At 38.9% G+C, this 15,346-nt stretch overlaps 1 protein-coding gene across 1 annotated transcript in view; it reads right to left on the bottom strand.

Annotated features, from left to right (window-relative positions):
* Positions 1 to 99: 99 nt before the first annotated feature.
* The window catches only part of LOC108757006, a 77,718-nt gene continuing 62,471 nt past the window's right edge, over positions 100 to 15,346 (bottom strand). The window contains 31 exon segments of the mRNA XM_018501232.1: positions 100 to 761; positions 974 to 1,160; positions 1,255 to 1,493; positions 1,599 to 1,869; positions 1,956 to 2,194; positions 2,403 to 2,591; positions 2,679 to 3,134; positions 3,226 to 3,594; positions 3,713 to 4,660; positions 4,759 to 5,346; positions 5,942 to 6,124; positions 6,208 to 6,420; positions 6,533 to 6,724; positions 6,811 to 7,026; positions 7,155 to 7,523; positions 7,782 to 7,976; positions 8,052 to 8,249; positions 8,430 to 8,642; positions 8,930 to 9,283; positions 9,370 to 9,558; positions 9,887 to 10,156; positions 10,251 to 10,571; positions 11,212 to 11,538; positions 12,010 to 12,333; positions 12,530 to 12,829; positions 12,917 to 13,222; positions 13,322 to 13,645; positions 13,743 to 14,054; positions 14,139 to 14,465; positions 14,581 to 14,898; positions 14,985 to 15,293. Of these exon segments, the coding sequence (XP_018356734.1) occupies positions 523 to 761; positions 974 to 1,160; positions 1,255 to 1,493; positions 1,599 to 1,869; positions 1,956 to 2,194; positions 2,403 to 2,591; positions 2,679 to 3,134; positions 3,226 to 3,594; positions 3,713 to 4,660; positions 4,759 to 5,346; positions 5,942 to 6,124; positions 6,208 to 6,420; positions 6,533 to 6,724; positions 6,811 to 7,026; positions 7,155 to 7,523; positions 7,782 to 7,976; positions 8,052 to 8,249; positions 8,430 to 8,642; positions 8,930 to 9,283; positions 9,370 to 9,558; positions 9,887 to 10,156; positions 10,251 to 10,571; positions 11,212 to 11,538; positions 12,010 to 12,333; positions 12,530 to 12,829; positions 12,917 to 13,222; positions 13,322 to 13,645; positions 13,743 to 14,054; positions 14,139 to 14,465; positions 14,581 to 14,898; positions 14,985 to 15,293 (9,485 nt within the window). The 3' untranslated portion in view covers positions 100 to 522.

Here is a 15,346-nt window from a genome sequence, read left to right as displayed (position 1 = left end):
GTTATTTATAATTATGTATGTTATATATCATGAACTATACATAACAGGGTAAGGGAGAAAAAGAATAAGAGATAACAAAATTTTTAAAAATATTTCGTTAGCGATTTATTAGAGAAAATGTACAATTACCTATTTTCGTCATAAGAAAGCTATATTAGACTAATTCGTTGACTTTACACAGGAATTAAAAATTCGCAGCATTATATTTAACAAATCCTCCACTGACTAGAGAAAATAATACAGGAAAGATACACGAAGAAAAGATAGTCCCGTGTTTTTACTCGCAAGTAGATAATGGAAGCGAACCCATCACCATAAATAGTATGTATATATCATGACTCGTAATGTATAACAGTGACTTATTGTTTGAACCCTTGAAAAGAGAGTACAAAGAGAAGTGATAGTCACTGGAGGAGTTGTACACCGAAATACAAAACCGACCAATAGGACGAATGGTCTGAAATGCATTCCACGAGAATTATAAAAAATGTACGTTATTTATAAAATATTATTCTAACGAACTTATGATAGGTGATAGTCAGGAGAAGGTTCAGCTACAGATTCAGTAGTGAACAAGGGGTTTGGGAACTCTGGTGGGTGTGGCAGTGGTCCAGCAGTCTTTGGCTGACGTCGATACGCCATAAGCCAGCATGACACAGCAATAGCTACGGCAACCAATGCCAAAAGTGCCGTAATTATTAACGCTATGATAAAGCCGACCATAGAAACACAGATATCTTCCACTCTTTGTGCTGAAGGAGCTAAAAGGTATCACAAAAATGATTACTTCTTTTATTTTAATATGCATAAGAATCACCATAAAAGGTGGCTTTTATCTAGTCACATTAGATAATTTATGAATTAATTTTTAGACTGTGATTTTTTTAAAAAAGTGACGATAAATTATTTCAAGACACGCCACATTTCAAGCCACCACCTTTTATGGTATTTTTTTACATGTGTTGTGCCTTACCTTCAGCTGGATCTGCTGTATACCTCTCCTCTCTCCTTTCCAGAGTGAATATTAAGTTCGATTGAATAGTTATCTCTTCACGAAGTTGACCTTCATATCCATCGGACACACTTAGAGATGTATCGTTAATCTCGGAATCAACGTCTCTACGACGACGGCCAAAGGCATTATAACCGCGACAGTTTACCTGATAATAGAAGAAATATTTTTATTGTCAAAGCTGGCATTTCAGCTAATATTGAAATATATATATAAAATGATTACAAGTTTCGAATACTCACAGGTTGACAGCGTCCGAAACACACGCGTATGTTGCACTGAAATCTTATATTGTCACTGCTAGGGAATTTGAACGCATTAAAACTAGCCATTAACGATTGAGTATCAGGATTTTGCTCCCATTCTCCGAATATCGTGGGATCTGTCGCACAGCCATTTTCATCCGTTACAATGTACTCGTTCTCTAAATTATCTTCCATCGTTTTAGCGACGCAATTTCGCGCAAATCCACCATAAATAGCTGCAATATATTATTATTTATTCTCATATTTTACAACAGGATTAAGCTGGTGTTTAAATAATTGAAATTACACACGAAACGTTATAAATAAAATACGGTACTTACTTGAAGGTTGAACTTCCACTTGAAGCATTAGATTATCTCCAATTTCGGCAGAGTTAATTTCATTTCCATTTTGTGCAACTATTTTCATTACGCATATAGGAGGTGGACCGGTGTTAGCGATTGTTCCAGCAGTCGTCAACATGGAGACATTAAAACCAAGGGTAACATTCTGTTCTCCAGTTTGGTATATACATTTAATATGATAAGCTTGTGCCTTGTAAGTCATCAATTTCGGATGTTTCTGTATAACGAGCACAAAGCTAGCTTGTCCCTAAAAAGTGAATCAAGATAATGTAAATATCTTTCGATGCAACAAGTCATTGATGCAGTTATGATACACAATGTTATTCAACTAACATTCACATGTATGAGTCCGCAATTGCCAAATGCAACTTTGAACGTTTCGGTTTTATGATCAGTTTCAGCCGGTATCGAAACAACTCGTCTGCATTGTTCATCTTTGCTACGACCTTTAACGTACAAGACCCCGTCGAAGTCTTGATCTTGCAAATGTATTACGACTTGTACTCCATCTGATAGGCAACTTACATCCATTTCCGGTCTAGGGAAATCTGTTCGACCATCTTTTCTGTCGTCTAAAAAATAAGAAACATAAAGCATTAAAAGAAGTTTTCAGACGAAAGTTACCGATTAACTTATTATTTATAAAAGATATAATTCACGGAAAAAAATGGTACGTTTTAAAAGTCTAATGTATGTTCTAAAAGTTTATATATGTAAAATCTTCTAAATTATTATAAATTATCGAGATCACGCGTTTATTTTCACAAATTTTCAACGTACAGCATTGAGTGTATGGATTGCCCAAATAGCCATTAACGCAGACACACATAGCTTGATGTCTGGTAGCGTTACAAAGCGCGTGCACGCCACACTGTTGCTTCTTGCAAGGATCTTGGCAAGTATGAGTGACTTTATCGCAGTATCTGTCGTCGGCGCAGTCGTCATTATGTCTGCACTCGATTACACCAACTGAAATTAACCGCGATGATAGATTAGTGAAACGAGGAATCGTAAAACACCTCTTGATCGATATAAGAAATTGAATGATCAGCTTACTTTGTCTACAATATCCTTTAGTATCTATTTCGTATCCGTATCGCGTCGGACAAACACAACGACCGTATTCATCTATGCTGAAGCCCTTTTCTAAGTCGCACACGCAGTAGCCTTCTTCGTTTATCATCATATTAGACTGTTTGCGACAAGGTATGCAGACGTCGTTTGCGTCCTTACCGAATCCAGGCGGGCAGACGCAATTGCCGTATTCATCGCGAATCTGTCCTTTCCCGATTGGACAGATTTCCGCTGGAATTTGATCACAGCGGATAATCGCGTTTCCACGGTATCCTGGGAGACATTCGCATATCATGGTCCTGATTGGACTGGTATCCAGAACTTTACATTCGGCATTAATACCGCACGGTGCGATCTTAGTGCACGGATTAATGCACTGCTCGTTGAAGCACGCAGTTTGGGAAGGACACTCATTGTCTGCTTTGCACTTTTCCTTAACTATAAAAAGATCCAGTGAGAAATTAAAACTGAAGAACTAATTATGTACATATATTAATTTCAACAAAGCTGAAATAGATCTTTCTTTTACCCTTAGTACAGCCTGACTTAATGTCGCCGATGTAGCCAGGTGGACACGCACATTCCACAACGTGATTATAAACATTACAATCCATATTGCCAGTGCATGGATTCTGTACACAGGGATTTTCACAGCGATTGTTAATGCAAGCCTTATTGGTAGGACAATCAGAATTAGTCCTGCATCCTAACAAGACGCAGGAGACCCGCGGATTGCCACCAAAACCTGGTGGACACTCGCAGATAGCCTTATGATGGATACCGTGACATACGGCGTTCTTGCCGCAAGAGGCCAAGGATGGCGAGCACGCTGGTACGCAATTGCGTTGGACACACACGTGTGAACCGCTGCAATCGCTGTCCGTTCTGCATCCTGCAACTAAAATCAAAATACAACATAAAAATCAATATATCATTAGAAAATATAACTCCTCTTTATTAACGTGTTCCTCTAAGCGAGGAAAACTTATAATGGCTTTGTCTAAACAAAAAAGTACCTCTTGTACAAAGAATATCCGGATTTCCGTCATATCCTAGCGTGCACGAGCATATCGGCTTATGATTGATGACATTGCAAACCGCGTTAGGCCCGCACGCGCAGGGATCCCTACAGATCGCGTTCACGCAGGAGCGTTCCGAAGGACAATCATCATCCTTGGTACATTCGATTTTGAGAATTGGTTTGGTAGCCCGACAGGTACCACTGCCGCTGCTGACGTATCCGCTAGGGCATACGCATACCATGGTACGTATCGGATGCGTTGGTAGAACCCGACACTCAGACGGTTCAGTGCATGGTTGTATGATCGGGCATGGAATTTGGCATTTGTTGCTCAAACAAGCAAGTGAGTCCGGACAGTCACTGTCCTCCCTGCACTCAGGTCTGACTTCTGGTTGGCAATTGATGTATGGATTTCCAGTGAAGCCCGATGGGCAGCGGCATATCGGCAAGTGATTTAGGACTCTACATTCCGCGCGAGGTGAGCAGGGATTGTCATGGATGCAAGGATCGATACATTGCATGTTGATGCACGAGTGATCGCCTGGACAGTCGCCGTTACTGTAGCAGCCGATCACGCGGCAGCGATCCACGGGATTACCATGATAGCCCTTACGGCAGCGGCAGTCGGCTATGTGATTGTTCGGGAAGCACTCAGCGTTGGTACCGCATAGATCTGTGACCAGGCATGGGTTCACACAGTTATTATTCTTGCAGGTCTTATCGAGCGTGCACTGACTGTCGTGCTGGCACTCGACGGAATGACAGGCGATCTCGGGATTGCCCTGATAGCCCTGTTCGCATGAGCAGATTGGTTTATGATTCTTTACGTAGCAAGCCGCATTGGTACCGCAGTTGCAGGGGTTACGACATTGCCTGTTAATACACGTCTCACGATCACTGCAATCGTCGTTCGTCGTACACGTTCCAATGACCGTCAATTGTACTATAACATTAAAATAATTTATGGATAACCAATTATTATTTTCAAACAATATATTGTTTTTTAATTGATCGATTAAAATAATATTTGGCTTTGCTTACTTGGCCTGCAAACACCGTCGACATCGGTGATCCAACCCTCAGGACAAGTGCAAATCATGGTCCTTACGGGTACCGTATCGAGAACATCACAACGAGTGTTTTCGAGGCATGGTTTGATGACCGGGCAAGGATCGATGCATTTCTCCCGAATGCACACCAACTTGTCTAAACAATCGATGTCGACTTTGCATTCAGGCTCCTCGATTTCCACTGCGGTATGCCGCTCGCAATAAGAGAATGGATTTCCCAATGGAATGTTTTCGGGGCAACGGCAGGATGCAATGTGATCTTGGACGTAACAAACCGCATTCTGCGCGCAAAGTGAATTCTCGGCGCATGGGTTTATACAGCGACCGTCGTTGCAAGCCAAATTGTGGGGGCAATCGTGGTCGGTATTACACTCAACTCTTTCACAATGAATCTGCGGATTGCCGTAGTAACCCGGACCGCAACGACAAGCCGACCGATGATTCTTGCCGTAGCATTCCGCGTTGATGGCGCATTTGTTGTCCAAGATGCAAGGATTCACGCATTGGCCATTATAGCAGGTAGCTGCATAGTCGCACTCGCTGTCAGATTCACAATCAACTAAAATAGACAATCGCGATTAGAAATACATTAAAAATTATGAGATTTTTTTATAATTTTTGTGATCTGGAATAGTGTCCTATTAGTAAGACGATTAAGTCGCGCCATTAATAATAAAATGTAGTCGCAATTATAATAATTCATATACTAGCTGTAAATATATTATAAACATATTAACATAGAGTAATCTTAAAAACTGCAAATAATTTATTGCTATAATAATAAATTATTTGCAGTTTTTAAGATTTTTATTAACAATAAATTATTAATATTCTTACAAAATGCTTATTAGCATTAATTATATTATTAAATTACTTGTCATTAATATGATATGATTACTATTCTAGTTCTGTTCATACCTACGTTTCAAGATCGAAAAAGATTTTGGCGCCCGGATTGCCAAATTAGATATATAAATGTATATAAATTTATAAATCCGAAATATTTAAACGCTAAAATCCGCTTTGACCGATAATAAGATTTCTCTTACTTAATTAGATTTATTCTCATCGGTCTGATTTAAAAAAAACTCTATTATAAATAAGATATAAATTTCACTCGCTGTGTGTATAAAGAGAATAGAGTAAATGCTTACGTTTAAAACATCCTAATTGAGGATTTCCAGAATAGCCTGGAGGACATACACAAGAAGGATAATGATTTATGACGTTACATTTGGCATTGGGTCCACAATTGCAGGGATTAATGCACATGCCGTTGACACACGCATAATTTCCTGCGCACTCGCTGTTTGATACGCATTCAGGCGTGATCTCCGCTACAGTCGAAAATATTGTAATATGAGATAAAATTGTTACAATTTCTCCAAAATATATACTCTTTATTTGTAATAATGCTTACGTGGTATGCACTTGGTTTTAGGATCGCCGATATAGCCAATCGGGCATTTGCAAATCGGATTATGATTGTCAACGTGACACAGAGAATTCTTGCCGCATGGATCACCAGCAACACACGGATTTACGCAAAGCGAATTTATGCATTGCTTGTCGCGCGCACATTCACTGTTTGTGTAACATTCTGGTCGAGGTCCTGGCAATGGAACAACTGGAACTGTAACAGAAATTATATCAATATGCATATATTATATATTCTAGGAAATAAAAGATGACAATAATTGCGAGAAACGCTTCAATTTATAGTTAAAATTTCTGCATTTATGTACCTCTTATGCATTCTATGTAGGCGTTGCCAGTAAAGTCCTGAGAACAGAAACAGATACCCGTGTGAGACTTGGATTTACATTGCGCATTAAAACCGCACTGAGTTGTCAAACAGGCATCGACACATTTTCCATCCAGACACATCTCGTAGTTGGCGCAATCTTGATCTAAATGACATTGCACGTCGCCCAACACTGCAATGCATCCATAGACATTTAAACAAGTTATGGAATAATAATAATACAAAATATTATACATTTCGTATAAGATTGACATGTACCAATCTGCTTGCACTGGCCATTAACATCAGTGATCGTGTTCGGTGGACACAAACAAATCATTGTACGAAGTGGTTCCGTGTTCAGAACTTTGCACTCCTGTTCACTGGTGCACATACCAGCGGATATACATGGATCTTGACATTTGGTATTAATACAAGCGAGATTCAATGCGCATTCATTATCCTGCGTACATTCCGGCTCAATAGAAGGTTCACCTACGAATCACACAAATATATCAGATAGAACTCCTTAAAACTATCTTTGTTATAGACCAATTTTAAATAAATTTTTCTTCAATAAAGTTAACAACAAAGTAACAATAAAGTTTTAGAACTCAACATACCAATGCATGTTACATAGGGATTTCCGGTGGTACCCGGAGGACATGTGCACTTCGGCTGATGATCGCGCGCGACACAAATTGCGATTTCACCACACGCATCGTCGTCGCAAACCGGCCTACAAACTCTATTCAATCTGTCACAGGCTTCGTGATCAGCGCAATCTTCATTGTAATGGCAGATCGCAGAAATACATGCCACACGTGGGTCGCCTTGAGTACCTTGCGGACAGATACATTGGGCTCTATGAGATACCGCTCTGCATTCTGCACCCCGACCGCACATAATATCACCAATGAGACATGGAGAGACGCAATTATCGTTGCGACAGGTTTTATCATAAGGACAGTCATTGTCTGTTTTACATTCCGCTGAAAGAAAAGAAACAAATATGTGTAATAGAAACGAATAAGTGCTACGTATCCAAATAAAAATTATTTAGATTAATTTTCAACATGTTTGAGATCTTTTGTCATTAAGATGCACTAGACTTATTGGTGTTCTTTTCAAAGAAAATGATCAAAGAAAATCAAAGAAAATGATTATTTCAATTATTTTAAAATTATATAAGTTTATAAATACATTTTTTATGGTAATGTGACAATTTTTAGAATTTATAAGAAACTTACGTCTGAAACATTGAGCTTGTGGATCACCAGCTAAACCATGTTGGCAGTGACAAGAAGGATGATGATTAATCGTGATGCATTCCGCATTTAGACCACAACGATTGCTGGAGCACGGATCTTGGCATAATTGATTTATGCACGCTTTGTCGAATGGACACTCGGTATTTGTTCTGCATTCCGCAAGAACTATATTTTCTGTAAATGTAAAAGGCAGAGATATAAAAAACGTACGATCGCTTACATTGAGGAATGAAAAAAAGTATACAATACCTTCATAGCAATTTATGAATGGATCACCGACGTATCCGTGGGGACACTGACACACACGGCGATGATTTTCGATATGACATTCGGCATTTGGTGAGCATGGATTAACGGTGCATGGATTGATGCATCGACGATTTAGACAGGCCATGTCCGGTGTACATTGTGAATCACTCTCGCATACCGCAACGATTTGTTTGTCCACTGCAAATACACAAAATATTCGTAATTCAGTTATCAATTTTTACCGTATATACAATTAATTAATTTTAATTGAATTAATTTTATTTGAAAATTTCGATTATTTTTTAAAAAATAATTTATTTTATTTTATTTAGATATGTTTTTCTATATTAATGTATATTTGTTTGGATAAAAGCCTACCTGGCACGCAAGCAACAGTGGCATCACCAGCAAAATTTGGTAGACATTCGCAAACCATTGTTCTCATCGGTAAAGTATCTACAACGCTACATTTAGCACTAACGATGCATGGTTTCGTTTCTGTACATGGATCTTTGCAAATGCCATTGAAACATGCCAATTTGCTAGGACAGTCGGCATCGACTTGACATTCGGTCTCTGGTTCTAACAGATCTAAAATAACAATAGATATTGTATAAGCATATTATCAAATCATAATTAATTGTTACTTTGCAAATTTTTTACGGCATTTATCTAAATTATTACTTGTTAAATATACCTTCTCAACTTTATTAGCAATCATTTAATGATATAAGGCTCTATATATAATCATATTTCTCATTTTATTAAATACATAATTGCATATATGTGGTGTGTAGCGATTATCTTTACTTAATTTAATATACTTCTAATTACTTTACAAATATATTTATAAACTTAATATTAAAATGGATTCTTACCCATGAGACACGAAGTGTAAGGATTACCCACGTAACCAGGTGGACATTTACATACTGGCCGATGATTGACAACATTGCATAATGCTGGTGGTGGACAGTTGCAAGGATTGACACATCTTAAGTTGCGGCAGGCTAAAGATGGAGCGCAATCATTGTCGCTAGTGCACTCAGGTCTTTCGCATATTTCGTAAGGATTACCCGTATATCCATCAGGACAATAGCAACGAGTTTTATGATACCCATCAGCGGTACACATTGCATTAATACCACACTGTGTAACCAGGCAGGTATCAATACATTCGTTGTTAATGCAAGATTGAATTAATGAGCATTCGCTATCGCTACGACAACCGACTGTAAAAAAAATATTAATAAAGTTAATGTGTGTTATATAACTAAAAGATATACCAGTTAAATACGTGTATATTTGTTTAACGCACGTTGATGGCAATATTGCTGAGGATATCCAGTGTAACCATCATTGCAGATACATATAGCTCTGTGCATTTGTACATGGCAGCGACTATTAAGACCACAAGAATCAAGAGTACACGGATCAACGCACTTTTGATTGAAGCAGGTCTTGTCATTTGAGCATTCGGAATTTTGTGTGCATTCTGGAATTGGTTCTGCAAAAATATAATTAAAATTTAAATTTTGTCATCACGCACACAACAATAAAAAACGCATTTCTTCATAAAGTTAACTCTAAAATTTATTATTTTCGATATACATATTAATGCTTTATCAGAATGATTTTTTTATGTATTAATATCAGTATTTCATTAGATTATTATCTTATAAATAATATACATAATTTGAATATTTACTAAATAATGTAATATATGCATATTTTAGAAAATAGAATTAATTTTTTTAATGAATAATAATTTAACAATCTATTTTTTAAAAAACATCTAACATTGTATTGGTATATTCTTCAGATGTAAATATTACCTTCAAGGGCTGGAATTGTGCACTGCACTCGCGCATTACCCATGAATCCAATTGGACAGGAACAGATTGGTTTGTGATTAACGGTTTGACAAATAGAATTAATACCGCACGCGCCAATGCAAGGATCTTTGCATTTCTGCGAAAAGCAGGCTTTATCACGCGGACAATCTGAATTGATGACGCATTCAGGATAAATGCAAACAGCGACACCATTTCTCACTCTGCATTCGCCGTTGTAATTACAAGGCGATGGACTGCAAGGATTGGTTTCTAAAACAAAAATGCGTATTTTATAATAACAGCGAAACAATCTGAGAATAATATAATATATTTTATACCAAATTCAAAATTTTTCAATATTTACCGATCTTTGTATAACATTCCTCAAAAGGATTTCCGATCAATGGAGATGGACAACTGCAAAGTGGGCTATGATTGATCGTCTTACACACTGCCTTGCTACCGCACACATTCTGAGAACAGGGATCTTTGCATTTACTCTGTATGCAAGCTTTATCACCCGGACAATCCGAGCTGAGGACGCACTCCGGATGACAACCAGTTACACTCGTTGGAACGCCTTGCAGCCCAGGCAAACATTTGCAAATTGCCGTATTACCAATTTTCTCGCACACAGTATTCGGACCGCACGGTGATGGATAACACGGATCCGTTTCCTTAGTATCTAAACACAAGAATAATAATAGGAATTAACAACATCCATCATACAAAAAAAAAGAAAGCTTAAAAGATATAGCGTTTTAATCTTTTATGTTTAAGAGCTCTTTATTCAATTAGAAAGATAAATGATTAAATTATACATAACACTGCTGTTCAACAAAATTTGATCTCTTTTTTTGCAACATACGTATGAATATATAGTCATTTCCGATGTATTTTTGTTTGTAGAATACGAATCTGTTAGCCAAATTTAACTATCATGTCACAATTTTCAGAAAAAGAATGTTAAAGAGACTAAAACAGTATTGTTTTAAAGATTTTTATGACATAGCAGTAGAAGCAAATTTTTTCTAAATTTCATTAGCCACGCGAAAATATCAACGTTAAACTTTAAAATACATTTTATTTTGTTTCATTATGATTTGATGAGTGCTGCAACATCATCAATATTTTTTAAATTATTGTTATTTTACCTCTTTCATCATCATTTATCATTTTTCTCAAAATTGTGATGTAATAACCAAATTTGACTAACGGATTCAATAGGCAAAGGTACATCGGAAATAATTATTCACACTCGTATTGAAAAATGATGTTAGACAGTGTAATTAGAAAGAGAGAAGATATAAATAGCAAACTCTTACCTTCCACAGGGACTTGACAGAGCGTGAAAGCGTCTCCGATCGTTGGCAGTGGGCAAGAACAAATAGGGACATGATTGGATACGGTACAGGTTGCACCAACGCCGCAAGTACCAGGACAAGGATCTTGACATTTCGTCTTTATACATGCTTGCGATTTTGGACAGTCGGTATTCACGAGGCACTCGGGTTGACAGCCTTGATACGGATTCCCTCTATAATTCGGTACGCACTCGCAAATGGCTGTGTCAAATCTCTCGCGGCAGTACGCATTTATTCCACACGGTGATGGGCTGCACGGTCTAGATGGTACCGGTGGTGTTGGAATTGCTAAAATAACAGAAAACACACACATAATTAATTTCATAGTCATAGTTTATACGATTTAAAGATTATACATGCAGTATATATTATGTGTAAATTAATGTTTTTAAAGATATAGTATTATTTGCATATAAAAAGTAAATAAATATATGTCTGTTGCATGCAATGTACATATTTTTTATACATGTAAAAGTGTAACATATATATAATACATATATTTAAAGATATTTTGTCACGTATCGTGATCGATATATGATAATCGAATATAGCATTTAAAAAATGATGCAAGATCAATATGTGAAAAAATTGACATGTGCAGTTCTTTTAAATACATCAATTATGTACACTAAGAATATTTACAAGATCTAGAGTTCAAGAAATTAAGTTTTAGAGATTAAAATGTTGATTGACAAGATGCCGAAGTAATATGTCCATCAGGTCAGTTATTACGGGTAAAGGTAGCGGGGATTTTCTTACATATTATCTCAGAGCAAACTGTGAATGGGTCTCCAGTGTATGATTCGGGACAAGTGCATCGGGCTTGGTGCAAAGTGACTTGGCACAGTGCATTGAATCCGCATAATCCAACACACGGATCGGTACACTTCTGCTTAATGCATGCTTGATTGGTGGGACATTCGCTGTTTACATGGCATTCGGGTCTACAATTGGGTGGAGATCCTATAAAGGTGGGCGAACAGGAGCAGGAGGGTATGTTATCGGCGGATACCGCGCACTGCGAGTTCAATCCACATGGTGAGGGGTAACACGGGTCCCTGGTGGGTTCTACGTCCGGTGTTGCTGGCGATAAAAAAAGAAATTCATTATTTATTTCAAAGTTAAAGAAAAGATATCTCAAATTCAACAATACAAACACAATCAAAAAGCCATGAAGAAGACATCCAAAAGACACATCCTTCTCATGTCAAATTTTAGACGCCTATACAATGTCTCTTAGATGTTTGCATTATTTGCAGCATCCTGGGTAGTTACTTACTTATGGGGAAACAGTTGATAAACGGGTCACCGGAATGCTGAACGGGGCATCTGCAAATTGGATTATGGTTTCGCACAACACATAGCGCGTTCTGGCCACAAGCGTTTTCACAAGGGTTGCGACATCTCATATTCACGCAAGCCTTGCTCTGCTCGCAATCGGTGCTAACGAGACATTCGGGTCTACAGCTTGGCGGGATACCGAAGTAACCAGGTAGGCAAGAACATGAGGCTTGATCTCCGAATTCACGGCAAACGCTGTTAGGTCCGCAAGGGGAGGGCTCGCAGGGTTTGACGCGTGCTATCGAGATGTAAGGTGGTAAAATTAATTGGCTTTTTTCAATGACAGAACTCCTCAGAGAGAATAAACAAAAATAGGGAGACTCACATTGCACACGTTTACAGATAGTGAATGGATCGCCTTCATAATCCTTGACACAGCTACAAGTGGATACATGATTGATAACCGCGCATTCCGCATTCTGACCGCAAATTCCGACGCAGGGATCCACGCACTTATTATTCGCGCAAGCTCTATTAAATGGACAATCAGAATTCTGCACGCACTCCGGCCGACATTCCCGATATGGATCACCACGATATTCAGGTATACAATTGCAAATTCCATTACGGCAATCGGCATTCAATCCGCATGGCGACGGATTACATGGGTCTGATGTTACTGTAGGAATTTCTGTCGGAATCGAAAGACGCAAGTGTAAAGAATGATTGTTTTATATTATTAGTTTATATTAAAAAAAAAAATTTATAAGTGGGCAACAAAAGTTCTTACGCATGGGCGTCAGGTAACAGTTGCTGAAGGGGTCGCCTGTGTATCCATCGAGACATGTGCAAGTCGGGGTATGCTTGATTACAGTGCATAAGGCATTAAAACCACAGGATCCAGGACAGGGATCTCTGCATTTTTCTCTAATACAAGCTTTATTACTGGTGCAATCAGAATTAATTGAACATTCGGTACGGCAGTAAGGTGGCGATCCAATGTAATTAGGCATACACGTGCAAAACGGATAGCCTCCCCTGTCTTGACACGTGGAGAATGGCCCACAAGGCGATGGGACGCAAGGGTTTACTTGTAGTGTTGGTACAGGCATCACTGGAATAAAATTTTATATAACAATCTCCGCGCGTATACAGGACTATCTTTCAATGACGTAATGTTCTCACAGTAAACCTTTTAAACCGGGACTTACAGGGCATGTCGAAACACTTGACGAAGGGATCTCCAATCTGACTGGGTCCGCAACTGCAGAATGGACTGTGGGACAGGGCATCACACTTAGCGTTAATACCACATACACCTGGGCATGGATCGACGCATTTCTGATTGACACACGCGCGATTTATAGGGCATTCTGTGCTAATGATACATTCAGGTCTGCAGTCGGGGGGAATTCCTTGATAAGTGGGCAGGCACGAACAACTGGCTTTTCCGTTTACATTGAGGCATCGACTATTCGGACCACACGGTGACAATTGACAAGGGTCGCCTATAGGCACCGGAGCTATGCAAAATCGATCAAAAAAATGAAATAACGTGTTCTTGTAAATGACTGATACCAACGGATCAGATGTTTGAATCCACTTACGAGTTTCCTGCATGGGTTCGCAGTATCTGAATGGGTCTCCGGTATATCTCGATTGACAGCTGCACGCCGGTATGTGGTTGATGACTTCGCAAATTGCATTGACACCGCATGTTCCTGGGCAAGGGTCCTGACACCTGTTTCTTATGCAAGCTCGATTGAATGTACAGTCAGAATTGATTACACACTCGGGTCTACAACCTTCGTACGGATTTCCGTAGAAATCGGGCAAACAAGTACAGGAAGCTGAGCCAGAAATTTCACGGCACATAGCATTTGCGCCACATGGTGAGGGCTGACACGGATTTAATGGAACTAGCGGTGTGTCGACTAAAATAAGAGGGCCATATATTGTTTAATTATCAAAATAATATGTCAAACGTAATTTATAATAAAAATCACGTAACGCGTATTTTCTGCGAAGTTGCTTTTCTTCAAAACTTACTTGGTCGGGGATTGCACTGAATAAATGGATCACCGGTAAAGTCACCAGCGCAAATACACATCGGGGTGTGACTGACAGTTCTACATTCAGCATTTCTGCCACACGATCCCGGACAAGGATCACGGCATTTCTGGTTAATGCAAGCTTGTTGACTAGGGCATTCACTGTTACTAACACACTCCGGTCTACATCTAGGCGGAGTGCCGATAAATTGGGGCAAGCAAGAGCATGATGGCGCGCCATTGAGGACTCGACATATCGCATTCGGACCGCAAGGTGAAGGTTGACAGGGATCTACGGGTGGTTGTGGTTCTTCCGCTGCAATGTTTAAAGTGTTACAAATGTCTTGACATAATATAAATTATATATGACAATATAAGTCTATAGTTTCATGAAATTCTTACGTTGACGAATACATTGAACAAATGGATCTCCCGTGTACAAAGGCGGGCAACTGCATATAGGATTGTGATTCACAACGGTACATTGTGCGGTTAATCCACATGCACCGAGGCATGGATCAATGCATTTTTGATTGCTGCAGGCTCTATTACGGGCACAATCGGCGCTTATAAGACATTCTGGTCTACAGGATGGTGGAGCGCCTCTAAAGCCGGCAATGCACGCGCAAATGGCTTGATTATTTGACACACGACAATGGCTATTTGGACCACATGGGGATGGATTGCACGGTTGTTCCACGATGGTCGAATCTATTTAATAATTATTATTTCATTCTTACATCAGGAAATATTCTCGAAATGAA

The sequence above is a fragment of the Trachymyrmex septentrionalis genome, unplaced genomic scaffold, assembly GCF_001594115.1.
Source record: "Trachymyrmex septentrionalis isolate Tsep2-gDNA-1 unplaced genomic scaffold, Tsep1.0 scaffold131, whole genome shotgun sequence".
Lineage (NCBI taxonomy): Eukaryota > Metazoa > Arthropoda > Insecta > Hymenoptera > Formicidae > Trachymyrmex > Trachymyrmex septentrionalis.
This window is presented reverse-complemented; position numbering and strand designations above follow the sequence as displayed.